General features: G+C 32.7%; 1 protein-coding gene across 2 annotated transcripts; it reads right to left on the reverse strand.

Annotated features, from left to right (window-relative positions):
* Positions 1–760: 760 nt before the first annotated feature.
* LOC129000881 (GTP cyclohydrolase 1-like) lies at positions 761–21403 on the reverse strand. Of its 2 annotated transcripts, XM_054427947.1 has the most exons (6): positions 21260–21397; positions 11282–11413; positions 3202–3411; positions 2357–2554; positions 1664–1748; positions 761–1242 (listed from the first exon to the last, which is right to left on the reverse strand). In XM_054427947.1, the coding sequence occupies exons 1-6, from the start codon at positions 21324–21326 to the stop codon at positions 1113–1115; spliced, it is 822 nt and encodes a 273-aa protein (XP_054283922.1). In that variant the 5' UTR covers positions 21327–21397; the 3' UTR covers positions 761–1112. The 2 variants fall into 2 exon arrangements, with proteins under 2 accessions (XP_054283922.1, XP_054283923.1); XM_054427948.1 differs by lacking the exon at positions 11282–11413 and having other exon boundaries at positions 21260–21403.
* Between the last annotated feature and the right edge of the window lie 3102 nt (positions 21404–24505).

Consider the following 24505-nt stretch of genomic DNA (forward strand, 5'->3'; position numbering starts at 1 on the left):
AAACCCATCAAAATATATTTTTAAAATAATTTATAATTTCCTATGTGTAACAATCTGCAGCTTTTGTACATTTAAGTGTTTGAAGGAAAGTTTAAAAAATCACTAAATTTAAAAAAAATTCTAAATTGTAGTTGTACTCTGTGTAATAATAGCTAGCACGCTCAATGAGGGTTCTGTTCAGTTCAGAAGACAACAAATCCCAACATTTACTTTGAAATTCAATTAGTCCATCCTCCAACCATTTCCTCCCTTCTCTTCCTTCTCACTGTCTCTTTATTTCTTGTCACTTTTTTATTCTATTCTGTTCTTGATTTTCTTCCACGTCCTCTAAAGATGAACCATTGTCAACGCTCTAATTTACCTTCAACTTTGATTAATATTTTAAAAATAATATTTTTTTTCGAATTGAATACAATTTGAAATATTGGACACTTTTCACAAAGTGAAACAACTATTAATATCCTCAAAATTTTATGTCCAAGTGTGCCTCAGGCAAAATATATATGCCTCTGAAAACTATAGGCTTCAGAATCTCACAGATCCATTTCACTAAGTAGGTTTGGATCAGATTAATTAAATTCCCTGCTATTAAAAACAAGAAAATTCTGTACTTTAATTGAGTTGTATGTTTAAGAACCACATTGGATTGAATTTTAAAAGTTGCTATCTTAATGTTATACAATCAAAATATTAAGTAAAAAATTGAGAGAATTACTCTGGATGATAAATAAGAGAAGTGTTGACAAATAAAACAAACGTATCCATAAAATATATGTTTAATAACAATCGTAACAACTGCACACTATCAGCTTAGAACTAGGTTGGTCCTCAATCATACGCAAACAATTCCATTACAACTGGAAATAGTGAAAACAACTACAAATATAAAAATATACCTATCTAAAAATACAAACAATTTAAATACTTCAACAATCAAAACTCTTAAAATTAATCTTATAAAGCCATCACTGGTCGAGTATTTTCCTTGTTAAAATGAATTTGAATTAAATGCAATTGAAAGACAGGAATGTTTTGTTGGTCACTTGTGTGAGTGTGTTATTGTCTCTGATAATACTTGGCGGGAGGTCGTTGTGCGGAGGTGGAGAGGGAAGTTAGCGTTGCTGAACCAGGTTCAAGAACTCCTCGCGGGTCTTAGGGTCGTCACGGAACACTCCCAACATGGTGGAGGTGACAGTCTTGGAGTTGATCTTCTGCACACCTCGCATAACCATGCACATGTGCCTGCAATAACACAATGATCAGTAAAAATACAAAATAAAATGTTAGAGTGGAAACTTGTGTGGAATAACTCAGCTGATGTACCTTTACTGCGACTAGTTTGGGTAAATGTAATGTGTACATTAACAAAATCAGTAGATATTGGTTTAGTTTGATTCAAAATCTTTAGTTTAAAAAGAGTTAAAGAAGATGATATAATAAGATGATACGAACAATGTGCAAACAACTTTACAGAAGTAGCTACCCTGCAGCTAGATAACTTCATTTGTATTTAGGTCTAAATTGAATTGTTCATTTGTAAGATGTGTGTAAAAATGAATACATTAAATTAAACTGATGTAAATCAAATTCATTATAAATTAAATTTATGTACTGTAAATAAAATTCCTATTAAAACATATTAAAGAATAAAATTAATACTTACACTCCCTCAACAACAACGGCTACGCCCATGGGTTGAACTGCTTTGGTGACTGCGATCGCAATTTGCTTTGTCAGACGCTCTTGTACTGCAATGGAAATTTAGCTGTTAATAAGCAACTCTCCTCAATATGACTTTACCATAATAACCTAGATAAGATGGATGGAAGACATATATTGGTGTTTTTACTTTTATTATAATCTATTTCTATGGCCTGTTAATACAATAACCAAATACTTTTTATCTGCAATTAGATGTTTTAGGTTTACTTCGAAATGTTTGTTTACATTTTTAGAATCTCTCGGGAACAGAAGCTGTACATCTTAACCTCTGCTCTTTGAACAAACTGTCAAACTAAAGTATTTACAGCTAACTTAAATTGATATAATTGACTACCTATTTTACATTCTTCCAAAATGTAAACATTGAAAATTTGGAAGCCTATGGGGCATAGCCCAAGTGAAATATGAAATGATTTAATATTGCATTGTCATCCATTTGTGAGCTATGTTTCAAGTTTCAAGGCTCTAGCTTATCGGGAAGTTAGTATAAAATCGATTGCAAAATTTCTACGAAACATACAAGAAAGCGAGCGAATAAAAATGTTTTAAAATGACAGGTTGCCTCACAGTTTTTTAGTTCTGACTTAAAATGACTACCTCAAAAAGTATATGATCCATTGAATAACTAACAAACCTTGAAGCCTCCTGCTGTAGATTTCGACGATCCTGGCCAACTTGGATAGACCAAGGATCTTCTTGTTAGGAAGGTAGCCAATGGAGACTTTGCCGTAGAAGGGCACGAGGTGGTGTTCGCACATGGAGAACATTTCAATATCCTTTACAACCACCATCTCATCGTGGTCTTCATCGAACACAGCGTCATTCAGAACATCTGCACATAGAAGGAGTGGGTTAGTTATCAAATTTTAATATCTGAATTACAACTTGGCATGTTTGAAAGAAACGGAAAACTGTATATTATATATTTTTTCAATAATGGCTTATAGAGTTATTTAAAAAGCAGAGTAAATATGAAGAGTCCAAGGAAAAAACGGACTAACCCCGCAAAAGTAAAATTTTCAGGAGAGCCAAAAGAAGGTTTTTCAGGAACTAATTGCCAGCCCATTACTTTAAAAATTAAACGAGGGTTGTCCCGTTCTTCCCCTGGATGTGTTTATTTCAAAGGTGATTTACTCGTATAAGGAACCCATTTTTGTCAATTTTCAATTTGGCAAACTGTTTAGATTTAAAAGATGTAGGCCCATTAAAAACTGTTCATAACTAAATGTTGCATTTTTTAGGGTTAGCCCGTTTCCCCTTGGACTCTTCATATTAGTAATGAGGAATTTGAGGGATCCATCTTGCCAAGGCGTTGTACTCAACTTAGCCATTCATCTCTGCGACCATCCATGAGAAATGATCCAGATATTATACAGACTTACTTCTGAGACTATAAAACCCCGAATGGAGTGTAAAAATTATATAATTAGTGGAAAATTATATAATTTTGAGGATTCAATGATAGCGTAAAATGTTTACCTTCAAGACACTGGTCGTATCCCTTGGTGAAGAAGAGCATGGCCTTGGCAGCCCTCTCAGGTGTCTTCAGGAGTCCTTGGCGGTCAGGGTTCTCTCCTAAGGAGCCCAGCAGCATGCGGTAGCTGTGAGCCATGTCAGGCAGAAGTGCCTCCCTTGTAGGTGGTCGGTGGTCCAGCTCCAAGTCATGGTGGAATGTGCACTTCTCGTGACCTGAAACAAGATGGTTTAGGGAAGGATTAGTTTGGCTATAGCTGATGGAAAGCAGTTGAACTTCTGTATAAATATCTACGCCTATCCTTTAAATCATGAAGACATCCAACTTTATGTTTTTACGAGTCAAAAGCTGGACGAATTATTGCAAAACTAAAAGTAACATACACTGGCATAAAAGTAATATGATCTTGACAGCGCACATTGAGCTAAAGAAAAAAGTGTGACACAGATGTGGAGTGAGGTGACACCATTAATTATTGGCAAGAATGAATATGTAATATAAATGGGATGGTACAAGTCCAGCTCCATTTTTTAGCACTTAGCTTTTATAATCCCATTATTTCATAAACTCGAGCTTTGAAATATTGGTTAAACAATAAACATTATTATTATATAAAATAGGTATTATAAGAAGAGAATGAAGTAGGTACAAGAAGAGTTACCTCCGCTAGGGCGCGAGTTTAAGTGTATTGGGATATTCAGCTATAGCTATAAACCATTGGAGCGTTCTCGGCTGCCATATTTTAATTGCGTCGGGTTGTAAAGGAAACGCCATTACGTAGACAATAACAATGTGCGATAGAGGACAAAAACATAACCTCGAAGACTACATAGAAAGTTGAGCAATGCCAATACCCTTGACTATGGTTTGTTTTGCTAATTTGCCATGCACGACCGCTATCAAAAACATTCCAACCCGTCCGTGGATCTTGTTTAACAACAAAGGAAACCGGTGAGAAAAACAAATGAACAAACTTTAAAACCGAAAAGATAAAGATCAGTTATTTTATAAGAAATATGAGATATTCCTTTGACCTTTCAGGACTAATTTCCAAAGTCCTTTAATGCTTTAAACATTGGTAAGCTGATGTGTGTTTGTATAAATGCAGTACTATATTAAATAACATGCAATAATGCAAGACAATAAACAAGGAATTATGATTTTTTTCATTATCCGATGATTTGTGGATAAAGACTGAATATATTGTAAAAGTAATCAATGAAAAAAAAAATAATTGAAAATTCAATTTATCTCCGAAAGCACTGTTTATAGTCCATACAGAAGTTATGTATATATGAAAACAACACAGATCACTATCGAATAGTACAATTTAAAAAGGAAAAAAATATTCACTTCGTAGATTATTTGTCTTTGAGAAGGAAAACGTGTGACATAAATTGAGGTTGTATTACATAAATCAGTTGACAAAACAAGAAAATAAATCACTCATATTCCCAGGGTTCGAAACATTACAGTTGAATATATTCTAAATTGCAAGATAAACATGACGCACTCTCCACTCGAAGTTAAGTATTATTTATCTCGTTATTATTCAGTAAAGAAGATTCATTTCCAAGAGGGGAAATTCGCAAACCACTTCAAGAAGCCTTTGCTTGACAGTTTCAACATGCATGATTTAATCCTATCGTTATTTATCGATATTAATCTTCGAGTTTTAAGAGCGGGATTTCCTCGTTTGTTGTTGGTTGTTTCCCTCGTTTATCGTCATCGTTGGTCGTTCAGAGGTTGTAGGCGACGAAGGAGCGGCTTGAAGGAAAACCACTTATGGAATGTTAAAAAGCTCCTTTCCTTCATAATGATTGGCAGCAATAATAGCATTGCAACTACCCAGGACTTACAACCTATATTGCAAAATATAGACACCGAGGTCTAAACGTTTTGTTTGTCTGCATGGTTAAACTATAAACATTAATTTGGCGAAGGCAAAGTATCAAAAATCATGTCCACCAATAAGGGCCTTTAATTCAACATGATTCAAAATAACATGATTGAGAAACCAGTATACAAAGGGAAAGACTTTTTCACTTATTGTTTAAGGTCTCTGCTCTAATAAATCTATTATTTACAAACGCCTCAATACTAAGTTTGCTAGTTTATTAACCAAAACCATCATTAAAGAGGTTAAAATCTTAACTGCAAGTGACGATTTGCAAAAACCGTCTGCGGTAATTAATTTGAATAAAATAGGTACACTTTTGTTAAAAACCATGTCAAGAGTCACTAATTTTAAGTTTAGTACATACAGTGATGAAACTAGTTACATTAAAAAGAGTTTAAGCTAACCTTCCAAATATAAAAATTGGACAAATAAAATTTGGTGGAGGCTATTATTATCAGATTTTTCATTATTGCAATCAGATTAGAAAAAATTAGATGTTATTTAAATACGCAGTTCGCTTGATCAATTGTTGGATAAGGTGTATTCTCAGATAAACATTGTTAAAATGTTACTTCACGTGTTAATGATTGTTATCCATCAAGTTATTATATATTAATATTCAGGTTATTGCATTTATTATATTATATATCATTTGGTGTATTTTTGCATATATGCTAAATTGTCAGAATTTTTACTTTCTCCATGTTGCAAAATGTTGACAAATATGTCAAAATAAAAATAACAAGACTAGAAAAGAGGCGATGTTAAAAGGCAATTTAGTTATCTTGGTCTCAACTGATGTTTTGAATGAGAAACTACAACTATAAGTGTAAATCAAGATCGTTGTAATGGGATCACCGTGTATCAGGAATATCCTGCATTCTTGAACGTAATATTTAAAAGGAACTGTTTAAATAAAAACAAACAAAAAAGTTATTTGTAGGAGAGTATTGACAACCATTACGTTTGGTTAAATGACAGATTAAATTTTTTATCTTCTATATAAATAAAATTAGAGTTTTGTCTGTTCATTGCTCAGAATTATATATTTTTAGGTTATTTTTACGTCTTATACATTAAATAAGCAGAAACGAGTCTTATCTCAATTTCTGTCTGTCTGTCTGTCTGTCTGTCTGTCTGTCTAGTCTTTCCCTTTGTCTGTAACACTCAAGATGGCATTTTACGCTATCTTCTCCTGGAAAACGAGAGTACCTATCAAGATCCAAGTCATTTTAATGTATTCACTGGATTGGCGAGATTGTCTTTAGCCATTAAAATATGGCCTCACTACTTTGTAAATAATATTACGAACGTTCAAAAATGTAGTTTTGTGCGATTTATGTCAAGTTTTCGTCCAATTTTTATTGCATAATCATCTATGAAATAACGAACAGCTGTTCGGATCAAGATTATTTTTCCTAGCTGTCACTGATATGTTTACAAATGTTGTTTACAAATACCGCAACCTTTTTCAATCACGTTTTGAATGTAAATCCCAAGTGATTAAAAACGTTTTTCTTACATAACGGATTTAATTAATCGAAAGTGCAATAATATAGTGTAATAGTGTAACCGTGTAAATGAAATTAAATAACTAGGCATCATCCAGTTCAGGAACCAGAGATTCTTTGTGTATAAATTGTTCTTGAGTTTTGATAACCAGAAAGAAGACCTTGAATCAGTGTTGTATACGGCTGGGAAACTTTAAATTTAATAATGATCGTCGCCAATGGCTTAGAAATATGGTTTCCACTCATTGACACGGCGCTTCAATGGCGGTTGTGTAAAGTGGTAAGTAAAAAATCACAACTGCAGTGGTTGATTGTAACAATGTGTTATTTTCTGTTCCTACCATTGACTATATATATATATATAGTCAATAGTACCTACTCACCGTGTGATGCAATCGCTGGACCATACAGCCATGCTCTTGGGTACGTACGCCTACCCAATTATTCATAACAAACTGTTCGACGACGATCCTTGATACCGGTACTTTTCCCTAGAATACACGGCCTACCTACTTAAGAAATAAAATTACAAACGTACAAAAACCCAACGTTGTGTGATTTTTGTCACATTTCCTTCTAATGTTATTAGATAGCCTTTACCAATCATTGTTTAGAGAATAGGTACGTAGGGCCTAATCTATTAAATAACAAAAAGTTGTTTGTATGAGGTTGTTTTTTTTAAAAACTGACACAGATAAGTTTACATTAAAAGTTGTTTACAAATAAAGCAATTATTGGGAAATAACTTTGATTGCCGTTTTAAAACGTTTTACGAGAAAATCAAAAACCAAGAGATCAATAACCTCGGGACTTGATTAACTCATATAATTGGTCGGCTGTACTATAGTTCTCAACTGTGAACGTTGGTTTTTGGTACCGGTTCTATTCCTTAGAACCGTTGGTACTGTTGGTAGTAGCAAGAATCATTTTTAAGTACCAACACATCACTGTACTTTACAAATTAGTTATCGTTCGTTGGTGTTGCACCTTATTTATTATTACAGGCGTATTCAATTTAATTGATGTCTTAACTGTACAATTTTTGCTTTTTCTTTCTTGATTCCAAAATGTTAGTTTATGCTAAGAAAACGATAACGCACTTTAGTAAAACATTTATTCAACTAACCATAATGAATTGTTTAAACGCTTTACGTTGTTTATGTATCAATAGTTAGTGGCCTATTTTGGTAATATTTACTATAAATTACCAATCGTCTATACCAGGGTGGCTGGACCACCCTGGACCAGTCGTCTTCATTTCATATAGTAAGCCGTCATTTCGGGTCATCATCGGTCCAAGCAAATATACATTGTTATGATGAAATTTGTTGACATTAACAAAATATTTTAAATACTAATTTTACAAGTACTTTGTTATGCTTAAAGCGTAGCAATTAAGTTCTAATTTAGTTCTGTATTTTTGTGTGTATGTCTGTTAGTAAAGCATTAATGTCCTTATTTCTCAGTGTTTCACGGAAAGGACAAAAGTACCTTTATAATGAAAATGTCAACACGAATAAAGTGTTAAATTGGGAGGTTGAAGTAGTACCTTAAATACTTTTAACCATTGTGGAAGGTAACTTTCAATTATAGGCCTACATTAGGGCTATGCCTCATAGATCTATAAAGCATTTTTTAGTTTAATCATTGGATTTAACATATGGACCAACACGACCCAGGTTACATTTAATTTCGAAGCATTTGTTTTGGCTTGAAACTGTCAGTTACTGTATTTGCGAAGGTTTATATACTGTATAATAGTTTTGCCAGCATATCTGAAAATATGCAAACCAAATTCTGTTCTTAATAAAAAGGTTTCAATAACTGACTACAATAAGATCCCCGTGCGTAGAACGGGCACACAGCTGGTATGCTATACAACTCACCAGTAATTTAAAATATTTCTTGTTCTATTAATTATTAAAATAAACGATAGACCACCACCGGACACGAAGTTTAAAGAATTCCAGTAAATAATGTGTACACTTATAAATGATTCTATATTGTTAAACAATTTTCTAATAAGTATTCTGATAAAAAAAAGTAACAATGCATGACATAAAGTAGATTTATAAAATTGAATTGCATAATTTTTTTTCATAAATTGAATATGGTTCTAATCGAACCTCATCGACGAAGAATTGTCAGGAGATTGGAACGCAGATTAATTACATCCCCAAGACGTGTAATCTTGTCTACAACTCTGAGTCAGCGTCAAGACAAAGTTTGTTATCAGTTGCCGTGTTTACATGTTTGTAAAGTGAGATTGTTGAACTGGCTTCGACATGAGTAGTTACTGGTTATCTGCTGGACTGCCTGAAATGCTTACAAGTTCGAAACTTTATATTTGCGTCAGTAAAACGTCTTACGAAATTTTTTAATTTTATCTCAAATGTTTCGCTGAGAGTACGTAAATTTTCTTGTGTCGACTGCATGCTAAGATTGCGCCATTTCTTTGAATATCAACCGTATGATAGTTGGAAAAGACGATTTGGTAAAAAATCTATATTGTTGTACATGCATATTTAAAATACTTCGAGTCTTGGAATTGGAAAAGATAAAAGTTTTCTTCCGATGGAATATTACGTATTCACGAGCTGTTTAATTCATCCGCGATGAGGTCGTATACAAGCAGCAAGAGGTCGCACAAGAAGTGGTCGCCGGTTTTTATATTTTACAACCGGTTGAATTAACGCAGAACAACAATTACCTTAGACCTTGCCCTCTTAACCTGACCAACAGTTTCGTAATCAAGTCTGCAACTAGCTTTCAAAATAACTTTATAGTTGAAGAAACACTTTCGTAGGGTTTATATGGGTTTCCCCGTGTAATAAATGTCCTGCTAATTGATTGCACATCAACGGCAGAAATTATTTGCCAACTAGGCAAGTGGGCATCTTATATAATATGGTTTGCAAAATTGTTACATAATCATAGAATGGATGAAATCTACATCTTAATGACCTGTTGGCAAAGCAAAGCTGCTGGTGTCTTTAAGTTTTTTTAGTACCTTTCTACAGTTATCAGCTGTTCTATTGTTGTTAACAGGTTTGAATTTTGAAAAACATAAAGTTGTAATATGGAGGTGCAGTTGAAAGCAGAGTGTATTGAATGGTTTATACAAACGAAATTTGTGATGGTATTTTTTGTCTGGGGGTTTGTGAAAAATCAAGTATCGGTCACCGATCTAAAACATAGATAAACTTCAAGCAAAGATGAGGGAAGCCACTTTTCTCAGCCTTCGATCAGACAAACTTCAAATAAGAAAATAAAATCTAAGAGGGATGGACGTTGTTAAGTAACTAATGCACAGAGATATATTAGTTCTATGTGACTAATGTGACTGTTGACAAATAAACACAGTCCAGTGTCCGATAAAACCATGACATGTTTTTCAAACTGTACCCTACATGCAAACAAGTTTGCTTGATCTTTTGATAGGAATCTCAAATGTTAAATCCTTCCCCCAAACACTTTTGGGCCACGGAAATGACCAAGAAATGTACGTAAAATAAAAATGTTGAATGTATTGAAACATAATATCGTCTATATGTAGGTAACATGTTTTGAGTGTGCCCAACCAAAATAAAGAAAAAGTTTTGGATGGTACATGTTTATATTATTTTTCGCAAAAGGTACAAAACTAAAAAATTGTGTCCCTGCATAATCCAAATTTAGATTCAATGATTGTAATAATTTTGTTGTCTAAATATAGCCCAGTTAAATTGTATAAATTGTATAAAAGTGCAATACAATTAAGATAAACCCATTAAAAAATAAAAACATTATGTATTCTGCGGTAAAAATGACGTCTTTCAGCCAGTTACTCAGCTGATTTCTTCTGAGACCTACATATTCTTTGTTCGTCGTCTTTTGTGTCTTTAGCTAGGCAGCGAAACGTAACAAAACAATTAATTGATGGAAATGATATGAAACCCGTGCTTCGAACTAAATAATGTAATTAATATTCTATTCAGACTTTTTCAATTATTTTGAGAGGGGGTTGAGACTGTCCAAATATATCCTGAAAGGTTTCCCAACCATTATTGAAGAGTTTTGAGTGAGACAATTTGGAATTGCATTAAAATTGTTCACCTTTCCAGCATACTATATTTGATTATAAAATTAAAATACAAGTTGTCGATATATTTAAAAACAAAAATTAGCATGACATTAGAGTTAATAAGTATAAAATTTGTAGGGCTTGAATAATTTACATTGAATTTTTATCAATGCCATGACAAAAAAATTGGTAATGTTTAAATAAAATAAAGAATTTAAAATTAAATAAAAATTGTGTTCAACATTATTGAACTAATAATATGTTGTTTACAAATAAAGCGATAAATAGTATGATGTGAAATGTATGTAAATAAAAATAGACAACTATTAATATTTTTAATGTTGTGGGGAAAACAAAAACTGCAGGATTATAATGATATATTATGATCGATGATAAAGTTACTGAATCCTCAAAATTACAACAGTTGTTTATAATATTTGAGTACTAGTAAGTATGTAGTTAGTTTTTATTTACATAATGTCCACACAATTAATTTTAATACATCATTATTAAAAAACAAACAAATAATAGTATTGAATATTTTAGTGACCAACGAGTAAATGAGAAATGAAGTTAAACCCAGGACGACTTGTTATCACAGCCCATTATACCTGGGGTGGTCGAAGTCCTAGGGGCTTTAGGGGTCCCGGGCACCTCGATGTCAGTTTCTTGCACCTCCTCCTGCCACGACTTGGTTCTGCTCCTCATAGCCTTCTTCAACATCTCTGTGGACCCGTTCATCACTACACAATAATATATATGAGCGCGGCCTACAACCTGTTGCTGCTGTACTGCCTATAGACGGAGCGCGAAGTGAGGTTATGTCAGGAGCGCGCGCGACTGTCGTTTACTCCGTCGACTCTCAGATATAGACACCAGTGGCTCTGTTACGTCATCACTGCCTGGTCGATACTGCATCCATTCCAGCCGACCAATCACAGCTCGCCTCGCCTTGCCTCTGACCAATCAGACTGCTCCTACCCCTTCATTGAAAAGCCACAAGTTTGTTAACTACCCTTATTGCCTTTAGGGGGTATTTCCTGACGCCTATATTGTTTTAACCTTTGATCCTACTTCTTAAGGCCTGATTTACTTAAATATTAAACGACAAAGGCAGAATTTTAATATTGTTTTATAATTAATTAAACTACGATAAACAAGAATAACATTTAGAAAATTAACTTTTGGTTACTAATAAAATTCCCTCATCATAAAGAGTACCAGTAATGATGGTTTCAATGCAAGCAGAAAGGTTTATTTTTTAACGAATTTGTACAATAATTTAGACCTCTTACGATATACTCCTACTTACTTTTGGAGGAATTGTTTAACTGTGACATTTTAAATATAGTACCTACTGTAAGTGATAAACATTTCCATTTAACTTAAGCAAAACTTAATTATGTGGCTATAGCCTAAAAATTTACAAAACCTAACATAATCAAATTTTTAAAATTATTTTTTATTTATGCGTAAACTATGTCTATTTACTCTTTGAAATTATCTATACACCTCGTAGGCTTAAAAATCCATTTAATTCTATATCAAATAAGTTCAAATAAGTTTTTTTAGTGACACCGCAGTGTAAATGTAGTAGTTTAAATTTAAATACATATTATTAAATCAATACAAATCTGAAATCTCCGTTAGCAGACTTGTACACAAATTTGTTTGTTGATAGTTCTTATTTATGGAAACCCAATCCAGATGTTCGCCTACATTAGAGGTTATTTTTGTAAATAGTTTTGTGGATATTTTTTAGATTGGTGGCAGTACTTATCGACTTATACGTTGCAATGATAGATTCAAAAGCTCGTACGCCAATCATCTGCTTGTGACGCACTTCATTCCAAACATCGAGTGGAGAAGCATTGTTGGATACGAGATCATTGTTGTACGTGTAAATTACCAAAAGTTCTCTTAAAATTAAAAATGAAAAAGGTAGGCTAGTTTCCCATTATCTAGTAGGCTGAAATTGATTTTTTTCGGAGAAATATTTCTTATATCGTTGTGACACAATAAGCAATCACTATTACGATGCGATATACCAAATAAGTGTCAACTTGTAGTTAAATAACTAAAGTCAAACTAAACATTTCATTTAGTTACGTTGATTCTTGTTAGTTCTCATGAAAATATTTTCTTTCTGAGAAAAATAATTCCTTAGAGTAAATATTACCATATCTGTTTATTATACGCATTTAAATTCTTCAATTTGATTACACCATATAAAGTGGAAATTACATCAAGCAAACAAACGCATAACACAAAAAGGTGAATGAGAAATGTTTTGCAATAATTGTAAATTAAAAAAATATAGCTCATGATATTTGCATAAAATAGTCATCCAACAGACATCTTCAGGATAAGGAATGTTATACATGAATTTATTATACTTTAACATTAAAGCAAGTATTGCTACAATCTAAATGGACACCGTTTACCGAACTACGCCTGATTTCGTAACAACATTTTGGTATTTCACAACTCGCAAAATTCTAGTTAAATTGAATCACCTGGCCTTTTAGGTGACAATGGAAATAACAATCCCAATAAAGCTCTGCTGTGTAAACTTGTTGATAACAGACAATATTGGTCCAGATGAAATGACTCACTGGCCTACGGTTACCTGCCTGCCTGATATCATTTTTACGTAAAGAAACATTCTGTTGATGTATGGTAATAACAAACTCCGGATGACCACATACACTAGAATTAGAAGACCCACTTCTCTATGGGATGACGTTAATGGGGAACACTAACAAGGGAGACCAGTTAATTCACAGAAAACTAGACCGAACTGTCGAAAATCCCAAAAGTTGAAACAAGGAAGACTGATGTAGAGGAAAGGCCTGATCTGACACGAATATCAGTGACGTCATTAGACAACCGGTTCATCGCCTACCACTGCAGTACTATCACCGCTTATCATAGACGAACGTTCTGTTTATCATCAGCTGTTCTCTGAGTCATCCTGGCTCAACTTCCCAACTCCCAGCTGACTGTATCATGACGTGTGTAGGCGTTGTGTTTGTTTATAAATTTGTTATTGTTTCCATATATTGCCAGGCCAGGGAAAACATAACAGAAGTAGATTCTTTAATGGGGCATTTTGGCATTTATTTTTCGTTAAATTATTACTGTACGTTTGAAACTATGAAGATAGATTCTGTTTAACTGTATCGGTTCACAACATTGTTTATTAGAAAGTAAAAAAAAGCAAACTATTAAGTCAGGAAAATTTGAAAATAATTTTTAAACACCCTTTTGACAGACAATGTCCTTGCTTAAACAAGTGATTGTAGAGTTGGTTGTTAGCTTAAACAACCAACTATCAATGATAAATGACTCAGTTAACCTTTTTAGCAAAAACATTATCCCGAAGACATGTTAATATCGACAGTTTATTTTTTCACTAATATATCTACATATTATATGGTCTATATTCTGTAATATTATGTGCAAAACGTGTATTAGCTATATTTAAATATCTAATGATAAATGATAATGCAAACTGCAAACAATTCCCGAAATGTTTGAGGATATTCACTCTCTTCTATGCGAGTGAGAACGGTTTCCAAGGACGACGGGGCTGTAAACCAACGGAAAGTTTAGTAGTCAGAACCAGCCACTGGTTTACACCAATACCGTAGTATTTACCGGTCTTGATATCTATGTAAACCGATATATCGATATATCGTATCGCATTACGACCACAGCAGGGGGCTCGACCACAGGTAACGGGTGTGGTGAGGACAACAATGCAACTAGTCTTAGATAACCGGGGTATAAATAACTCCAACTGTGGTCACGTGATGGTATTTAAAGCAGATTGGTAAAAAATTCATTATTTTATTACCAATGATATACGTTTTTATGACATAGAAAATATTCAGACAACCCATTTAGTAAGCTGGCCCTTTACCTATGAACTGTATTTTGAACATTGCTCGTTGGATGGTTATATTTTTAGTTTGCCTGCCCCTATATATTATGCATGGAATATACAGGTCTACAGGAGGCCAATACTTCATTAAGTTATATTGAATAAAAATAAAATTTGTTGTCTGGTGTTTAGTTGGGTCTACAGCGCACAACCATTTTTGCTTGGTTACTTTAATTTGAAATGATTATGTTGCATTGAAAATAAGTATTCAGTAGGTAAGAATAAATATTTATATCGAAAGAGTTTCCAAATTATTTGAAAAAACATATATTGCTTTTTCACATATAAAAGAAGACTTGGATGATTACACGATACTCAACATACAAGCATACTGTGGTTCGATCACATTCTTGGTCTGAAATTGACACAATACCGCACGTGCGAGAAATATGTACACAAAATAGAAACCGGGTTAAAACTCAAAGTTATAAAAGTGATACTTTTAAGTGGGAATATTGTGGTAGATTTACCGATACAAGACTATTTAGAATTGTATGAGGAATTAAAATACAGACAAACACATTCATAATTTAAGTCGATGTGATTCTAAATTTAATTAGTTAGTGGTCTTGGATTTCTTTGAGAAATAATTTCTTCAGGGATGAATTACTACGCGCGTTCTACTGCCCTTTAAGTCCAACAATGTCCCATTATTAACAAAAATAATAACAAATAACAATAATGACCTCTACCAACAAAAGATCGATTCCGTGAAAGTTTTATCTAGACAAACAGAAGGACACTTTCATCTGGCAAGTGATAACACGTGCCAGCAAATGACTCATCTATCAGTGGAATCAGGTATTGGCAATTTAAAAACAAAAGAAAAAGATAACTTCTAAAAACACTTACAATCAAATAATTACACAAGTTTTACGTCTTGAAGTATTTTGGGAAAGAGTTATTTAACTATGAGGCTCTTAACTAATCATCCTCGAGGGGAATAACCGATGCCGATAAGACTTATCCCGTTATAAGGAAATGAGTGGATATTGATATATAACCATAAGTGTTTAGTGATTGTAGCTTTCACACCATGTTTTCATAGTAGTAAATTATGTGTTAGGATACATCGTTGAAACCCTAAATACTAAAAGGAGGAATCAGTACGCAATTAACTGGGATACGTATGCATTTACTTATTCTCTTACATTAAAAGGAACATGGTTTTAATTGAAAGGGGTAATAGACTCGATTTTTCAACTTTTCTACTGAAAATGAAAGTACAACAAACACAACCATGATAATTTTATATTTTATTTCACCAATACACTATTTTTAGCTAATAATATATTTTATTTATAGTAAACATAAACTCAATGTATAGGTCACGATCTCCAATAAAACAAAATAAGGAACGACTACACAAACGTCTAAGCCGTGATGCTAGCCGTTGGCTATTTCATAGCACAATCGAGTTGATGTTAGTATACTCTGGATGCCAGGCGAACGGTCGTTAAAAATTATGCTTTCGTGTAAATTAGCTAATATACTGTATATTAAAGTGTAAAACTACAATAGTGTTTAACGTTTAAACACTAAACTGCTCACGATTGAGAATGGCGAGGTTTGAAAATTTCCGTTTTACAGGAGTAAATTTTAAAAGAACTGAAATATTGTTCAGGACATAGTAACAGAGAAAGGACCCCAGAAACTTTATTTCGTATTTCGAACTGTTGTTACATCAAGTCCTCTTCTTATTGGTTTGGGATCCATGCTGGAGCCATTCTAGTGAAGAATCTGATGCTTGAATTATTTGAATTCATCCGTATTAACGTTCAAAATGTTATTTCAACGACCTATCTCTTAAAAATATTTGAACGTAACAAAAATAGTTGGAACGAAAACTATGATTTGGAAATAAATTAAATCAGTTTCTAGGAAATTGTAATCAAGCACAATTTTTTATCGTGACTTTTCTACCACTTTGTTTATATAAGCAGGACAGAGTGCTTACCCAGACAAGTGATATTTTATACCTACTTTTATAGTGAATATTCGTTTGTAAGTTTCTATAAGATGAAATTTACAACTACTGGCTTTAAAAAAAAAAAATTAGGTGCGAAACAAAATATAAATACAAAACTACTCTACCAGTTTGAGCGGTGTCAACTTTTGCAGTCGCGTTAAGGTATTTAAAATACTCGGCTCAGGCATGTAGAGTACAGAATAGACCTAACAGATGTCATTCAATGGGTCTAAACACAGCCACCTCTGAGGTGGCTGTGGTCTAAAGCGTCGTCACTTTAGCTGAACATGACGTCGTTAGTAGCTAATATGCTGTTATAGCAGTGCAACCACAAGGTGTGATCAAGGAGACCAAGCCGGAAAAACCTTCGACCGGAAGTTATTGAAGGTAAACCTTGACCACAGAAAACTTGACGCGAGAAATATTATATTTCCCACCTGAGCAAACGGGTTGTGAACAGGTGGAATAGCAGCAGACCTGCGTGTGCGGAAAATGTTACACTGACCTAATCGTTTTGTTGTGCTATTGAAAATGAAAAAAATAACATAACCTTTTAAATAGTTCAATACACTATTGTGGTTTTGTTTGCTAAACATTTTCATAGTATTTTCAAGCTATTTCCTTTCAAATTCCAATGCGTATATAAGAGTACTAGCTGTACCCGCGGGCTTTGCCCCGTTTAACTTCTTAATTTTCAAGATGATCTCGTTCGCATGGCTCAATCACGTCCTGGTTGAAGTTCGTTCGCTACGCTAACTCGTCTCCAGGTTGAAGTTCGTTCGCTACGCTCACTCACCTTTTGGTTGCAAATTAGCTGTTGTCATAAATTAAAATAAATAATAGTGCTGCACCCTGTTGGTAATCATTGTAACTTTAATGCAATTGAACATCATAGAACAGAACCAACTTGTTTAATTGAAACAGCTGTTAAGATTCATTAATTCCTTTTAAATATGAAAAATCATAAGGCTAACATGGGAAACTCCAGAGCCACTGGGGCGGAGCCCGAGAGTCCGATCAGAATAAAAACAACTTAGTTTTCCTATTTAATGCCTAAAGAATCAATGTACCAAATTTCAGCCTCCTAGGTAAATGGGAAGTGGGAGAATTAGTGATGAGTGAGTGTGTCAGTGAGTCAGTGAGTCAGTGAGGGCTTTGCCTTTTATAAGTATAGATAATATACCGTGGTCCAGGTAGGGAATCGTGTTATAAATGCTTTAAAATCAATATTTATCATAATTTTAATCAAGTATACTGATGCTTTGAAATGGTAAATGAAACATGTATTGGTTAATTATTGGTTTGGCCCTCTCTCCCTGGTTTACCCTCAGAATTAGTTCGGATTTATTTCTTCCTTTGAATGAGTGTTGCATTTAAACAATATATAATTAAGACATATTCAATGAAATATACATTCGGTACATAACAGTTTGAAATGTGCAATATGTAAAGTAGCATATTAAAAAAAAAAAAAAAAAACTGATGCTTCCCTAATGTGTGAGAATAATCATTTACCACCCAGGATGATTTCAAAAGGATACATGTAGGATGATCGTGTTAAGTATTTTCACAAGGTTATCAAATTTTTTTATAAACAAATTAATTATTTAATTAATTAATCCCTTAATTCCTTCATAATTCGTCCTAGTTTACAGATAAAATATTTTTCTTTATACAGTAATCCCATCATCGTATATTTCCCGGAACTTTAATTATTTTATGTCATAAGCAGAGTAGGTCACGTCGACACCGAGCAAGACATCACCATTTAAGGAAATGGGATTTCTATTGAAGGGTGAAATCCTTCAAAGAGAGAGGAAAGAGCTTTTACGGGTTGAAACCAAGAGCCATTTGCTCTTTGCAAGAGAAATCTTAAACTGAACTGAATTCCTTAAACTACTTAAACTTAGAAATAATGTGATTATTTGTTCATCACAGTTATATTTATAAAAATAAATAGTCACTGTTTAGAGTCATTGTTATAAACAAACAATAGTTTTCAACTTGCAAGGGGTTTTTTTTATCATGTAGCTGGAAAATGAATAATTTTTTCAGAATACAACTATTAAGGTTTCAACATGAAACTCTAAGTGTACAGAAAAAGACTAAATTACAAATTACAAATCAATACTCGTATTTGGTCATTATAGTGGATATTGCATTTAAAATGTATTAAATCATGTGCTCTGTAATTTGATTTCAGTTGCGCGATTATTCACGGAAACGTAACACACTGTAGTTTAGTGGCAAACCTATGAATCGGACATTTTCATCGTGTATGTAAACAGATATGAATTTCAATTAACAGTGGGTATTTGGGAGAGGGGGTGGTTTGAGTGTATGAATGGATCAATTGCGTCCCTTCATTAGATATTGCAAACAGCTGATCTAGATTGGCCCAACAATCAATACCATTGAAACTAACAGCTGTGTGGCATCACACTTGATGTATCGCTACATTTTCAGAAACACATTTGGCAAACATTCAAATTGAAATGTGTTATGTAAAATACTATTACTTATGGTCGTTTTTAAGTTAGCCTTTTCAATTCAGTTGTCACATGTGTAAACTACTATTGTACAATTAATATTGTTATATCATTATAGTGTGAACTATTATCAATAATGTATTTTCAAATATTGATTGTTTATTGAAAGAGTTTTTGTTCCCTTAGGCGAAATGTTGGAATAAAAACAAGTGTCAAAATGTGATTGATAACGCTAAAAGCTTGACTATAGGGAGCTGAAATTCGTTTAACTAACTTGCTACAATGTAAAAATGTACATCACCATCACTATATACCGTCACGTTTATGTGTATGTATTTTATGATCATAAGTAATTACTTTTATCTTATGGTTTAAAATTGTAACTTTATATGTACACTTCACTACCCTAATTATTTCGGACTAACCCACGCTATAACTGCGAAACCATTTTGCGATTATACCTTACCTTTTTACGAAGATAAATGATAATTATTAATATACAATAAGAATTTAAACAATTTAACTAAAAGTACCGTTTTAAGTTCAATACTTGTATTTTAATCACACACTTTAGTATATTCAATTTGTTTACTAGTGTCTTATTTATCTAGTCTTATTTAACGTTACGTAATAAGGATTTACTAAGAGTTGCTACTATGTAATCGGAAAGAGGACAAATTTAAATTAATTCAGAATAATAATACAACTACATATTACCTCAAAATAATTTATTTTACGTTTTATTCGAATTTGTTATAAAAATTAAATTGGTTTCATACAAAAAATAAATGAAAAGTAATCATGAGATAAAAGTCCAAATGTAAAAAAAAAACAAAAAAAAAAAAAAAACTTAAGTAAATATCAGTGTCTTAAATTTGAGGACAATTATGTTTTCAAAACAAACTGATAAACAATTAAAATATTTTAAAATAAAAAAGTAAGAATTCTGATTAATTTGAATTAGTAAACTGGCAAACATTTATTTTGTAAACAAAATTAAGTCTATATAAACTATCTCTCTTCATGTTCAAACTTGTAACCGATTTTCCTCGTAGTAACGAGTTTTCCACTTTATTAAAAGTAGCCTACAATCAGCTCATTCGAGCGACAGTCCCGCAACCGGTCGGCCTTGAGTTGCTGATTGGAAACTGACAGAAGCTGTAACCATGGCAACCCTGTCGCCATTGTTATCAACAACAATTACGTGCTAACCTAACTAAAACACTCCCAGCTGACTAATAAATTCAACCTCTGAAATTCTTTTCTTTTGAATGGTATTTGTAATGTGCTATTAAAGATTATTTGTTGACTAACATATGTTGCGAGTCTTGTTTACATTTTTATTTATATCTCGCAAAATAATGTCATGGCGACCAATTAACCCATAAGGCCCATCTTAAAGTTATAACAGTTTAAATTCACGTAGGGAAAAGCCCTGTGATCTGATTTGTACAATTTCAGATCTATACCTTCCCATGGTTGGTTACTATAATGTGCTAATTTCGTGCAGATTGCTTCAGCCTTTCAGGAGGAGTATTTGTAAAACAAAAGCAGGAGTATAGTATAAGAGCTCCGCTCAGCTCAACTATTAAACTATTGCTATATCTAAATTTAAGGTTAAATTATGAATTAAATTTTGAATTCGCTTAGACGAAATAAAATAAATTATAGAATATTAAAAGTGTCCATCTGGGAAATAATTAAAGTAAGCCAATTGATAAGTGGTTGGTTAAACTAAAATCAAACTTATTGTAGTTACGTAAGAAGTTGTATTATTGTTATGTAACCGTGATCATTGACATTGACTGAGGAAGTCTTAACAGGAAAACTGTTTTAAATCCTATTGTATAGAATGTATTAAAATGAAATATTTTATTCAAAAGAACAAACCGGGAATTAATAAACTCTATGGATCGATAAAACTCCACTATTGTTTTAAAGATTATAATGATGTTTAAATTTTAAAAATATCATCTTATGAGTGGATTCTGAGGCTCAAGTATCAAACTATGGGTTCTGTATACAAAAACTTAGTAACCTAACAAAACTTTTATTTAACAACCGGCATATACTTAAATAATATACACAAATAAACTATTAATTAACAAATTGTGACTATATCAAGAAAACAAATATTAAAAAATTTAAAATATAATTATATAAAATGAAAATAAGTGAAACTCACTGTTTTTGTTGTCGGACGATCCGTTCTTGACCTGGATGGTTTGTACAGTGGTGATCTCAGGCTTCATGGTGTTGGGTGTTTGTGTTGGTGTGTGTCCGTGTACGACTACTGAGAGAGTGGGAAGAGACAAGGCAACTTCCAACTTTATATCCTCCCCCCTCCCCCCTCCCTACCACTACATACTATACAGTATACAAATTGCAACTTACTGCCCAGTTGTTGCATGGGGGTTGCACGAAATTTGATAAACTCGGAACATCAGGGTACAAAGGTCCATACAGTTCACGGGGAACGTTAAATAACAATTTTCTTCAATTGCGGTTACGTAAGACTCTGGGGATGTTAGACGCCGGTGACCGGTTCGCAGGTTGAGCGTCTACAGAAACCGGCTTTTGTGGGCGGTTGAAAATTGGCAAATTTGATGAAAATTGCTTCAAGGGTGGTGAGTATTCGAGGGGATTTTTTGTTTTACGAACTTTGGGAAACCTAATTGTCTTGCAGATTTACTTTAACTATTGAGTAGCAAGTGTGTTTATTTGTAACTCTTGCCACGGTGCTTGAAAGGCTCTGTCGCATCCTGGCACATTCTGTAAAACTATTGTTGCAAAGGTGAGATATAGAGCATCATTGTTTGGATACCACTTGCAAGGCAGCAAAGTGAACTTACTATTGAGTAAAATTACAATATTTTGCCAAAAATGTATAAAAACATATATTATAGTATATACTATAATATATTATATTACAGTATATTAAATATGTATGTATCGTGCTTAACAGCTATTACAGTAAGTAATGGTTTTTTATCAAAACCCTCCTGGTCAGGGCTTAGGTTTTCTTCTTAGGTTCTTCTTTGCTTGGTTTTCTCTTCTAAGGGTTTTGATTGATTATTATACCTGAAATTAAAAAGCTTGAAACATTTTAATAATGCAGGAAATGTACTGTTACATGTTTTAAATTCCATGGGCTTCAGCAGAAGATGACTAGTACAATGCTAGTATATAACGTTCATGTGCAGCCTGAAGATGGCTCCAATTAGGAACCGAAACTAGTTGCTGATCACAATCTAAGGAACCACCACAAGCAGGTATTTACACCATTTAAAAATAATATAAATTAATAAATGGCACAAACTACCTCCATGTTTGTTTATACCGTAGCTTTTTTTATTTCCTAAGAAATCGTTAACAGAGAGCTGAAACCCCTAAAATATTTGGATACCGGTAAAGATTCGCCAATAATTACAAAATATTTAGAAACACCTATTGTCAATGTTTCGTAACAATAACTGCTATGTCTTCTTACAACATTAACAGTACTCACTACATAACCAGTATTTTGTTTATACAATGTAAATGTGTATTAGATAACAATAAAAATTCACCTCATTAGACAGAGCTGTTCGGAATCGAATTTGTATCCTTCTGGATAACTGCTGCCTTCTAGTAGACCGTTGCCACATTTGTATGTGAAAACAATAACCATGGCTCAAGGTAAATAAGTGCAATGACAGTATGTACATTATGTATAGTATCGCAAATGTGTTCATGGAAACGAAATAAAGGTACTTGTCAATGGTAAAACACTGAATGCTATACATACCTGTCATGATAAGTTTATGGATTTCCTTTTCCCAAATAAAATTAGTTGTTAGTAGAGAGTACAATTATATAGAAAAGTAATTCAGAAACTTGTCATATGCCTAAGAGATACACCACTTCTACCATTGAAGGTACGAGCTTTGTGGAAGACAGCTAATTTATAAATTGAATCTAATATATTGTGGTAATTGTTAAAAGCAAGAATATATTTGATCGCGAATTGGAATATAATTATGTACGAACTTCCTATGTCATAAATAAAAGAGGACGTCTACAACAAATTAGAACCATCACAAAGCGATGAAAATAAGTTTGAAACTTTCCTTATGATTATTGTAATAAGATGCGGGATCATTCAGGAAATTTTAAAGGGGAAATGTTGAGGTAGTTTCCAATTAATTGGTGATAAATAACTTAATATCGATGGTAATAATTTAATCTGATTAAATGATAATAATTTAATTTCAATTTAAATAATAATTTAAACAGTAGTATGGTATAAATTAAATAATACAGGAGATATAGCATATGTTTTGTTAAATTCTCATTTTCTAAAACGTAATTTGCTTATTTAGTTAAAGATCTATAAAAATGAAAATTAAAAAAAATAATTAATCTAATTAATTAAATTAATTAAAAAATTAAAAATTAATTAAACTGTCACAATAGTTTCTTATAGCCTATTCGCATCATGAACATATTCTATATATAGACATCTCTGTTATACAACTCTGCAACAACATGTTTTTCCTCAAAATCTCTCTGATAATAGAGACCCTCCAGTAATAATAGAATTTAAAAATCTTAAGACAATTTATTCGGCTATAACACATTTTATAAATAGACTTTCTATTTAATACCTTGTACAACTCGTTTGTAGTTTTTTTTTGTATTAACGATAATATGTACATAACACTACTTACAAAATCAGAAAAGTATATAATATTCAATTTTAAAACATTATGGTCAAATACAAAAAAGTAGGTACAAATGAGAGTAGTTAAAAATATACTAGAATTATCTTATCTAAAAAATCTAATGGTGTCAGTATGTGTGTGTTACTCAATCGCGTAAAAACTACTGAACCGATTGGTCTTATTTTACAAACATATAGCTACATACAAACATATAGTCAAGGATCCTTTTAAGGACTATTCACGCTTCAATACTGGCCGAGGGCTTTGCCCCTTTGGCTTTCAACGTTCTGAGGGGAGAGTTTAAAAGTAAATATTGATTGGCCTCTATGGCTGCAATGAGAAAACTCACAATGTTTACATTTCCTATGACATCTCAATATCATCGATCTATATTAACTGTCAAATGCACTTTAAATCATAATTCCACACAGCTAGTTTAACAAAATTAAATATGCCTATAATATTCTGTAAAACAATGTGGCAGGGTTATTTATTCTTAGAACTTTTCAATTAATTGATTATTAATTAAATTATACGAAATAAGCAAGTAGATTTTATAACTCATGTCGTATCAAGTAAATCCTTACCCTAAGTAGGTATTTAAATGTAAGCTAATGCTAATGTGAATCATTTTATTGAAAGATTTTGTGGAAAAAGTAGTAAAATCCGTAGGTTTACATTACTTGAATATTATTTTGATATATTTTGTTTACAATGTCAATACCCTA

This window comes from Macrosteles quadrilineatus, unplaced genomic scaffold (assembly GCF_028750875.1).
Source record: "Macrosteles quadrilineatus isolate MER2022 unplaced genomic scaffold, UCM_ALF_1.0 Scaffold_8__2_contigs__length_117827958, whole genome shotgun sequence".
Classification (NCBI taxonomy): domain Eukaryota; kingdom Metazoa; phylum Arthropoda; class Insecta; order Hemiptera; family Cicadellidae; genus Macrosteles; species Macrosteles quadrilineatus.

Excerpts from the sequence above, each read along its gene's own strand:
- LOC129000881 (XM_054427947.1), bottom strand. The coding sequence starts at position 21,326 with ATGAAGCCTGAGATCACCACTGTACAAACCATCCAGGTCAAGAACGGA. Across the intron at positions 2,555-3,201 it reads ATACGACCAGTGTCTTGAAG|ATGTTCTGAATGACGCTGTG; the intron begins GTAAACATTTTA and ends TTCTATGTGCAG. Across the intron at positions 1,243-1,663 it reads GCCGTTGTTGTTGAGGGAGT|GCACATGTGCATGGTTATGC; the intron begins GTAAGTATTAAT and ends GTGTTATTGCAG.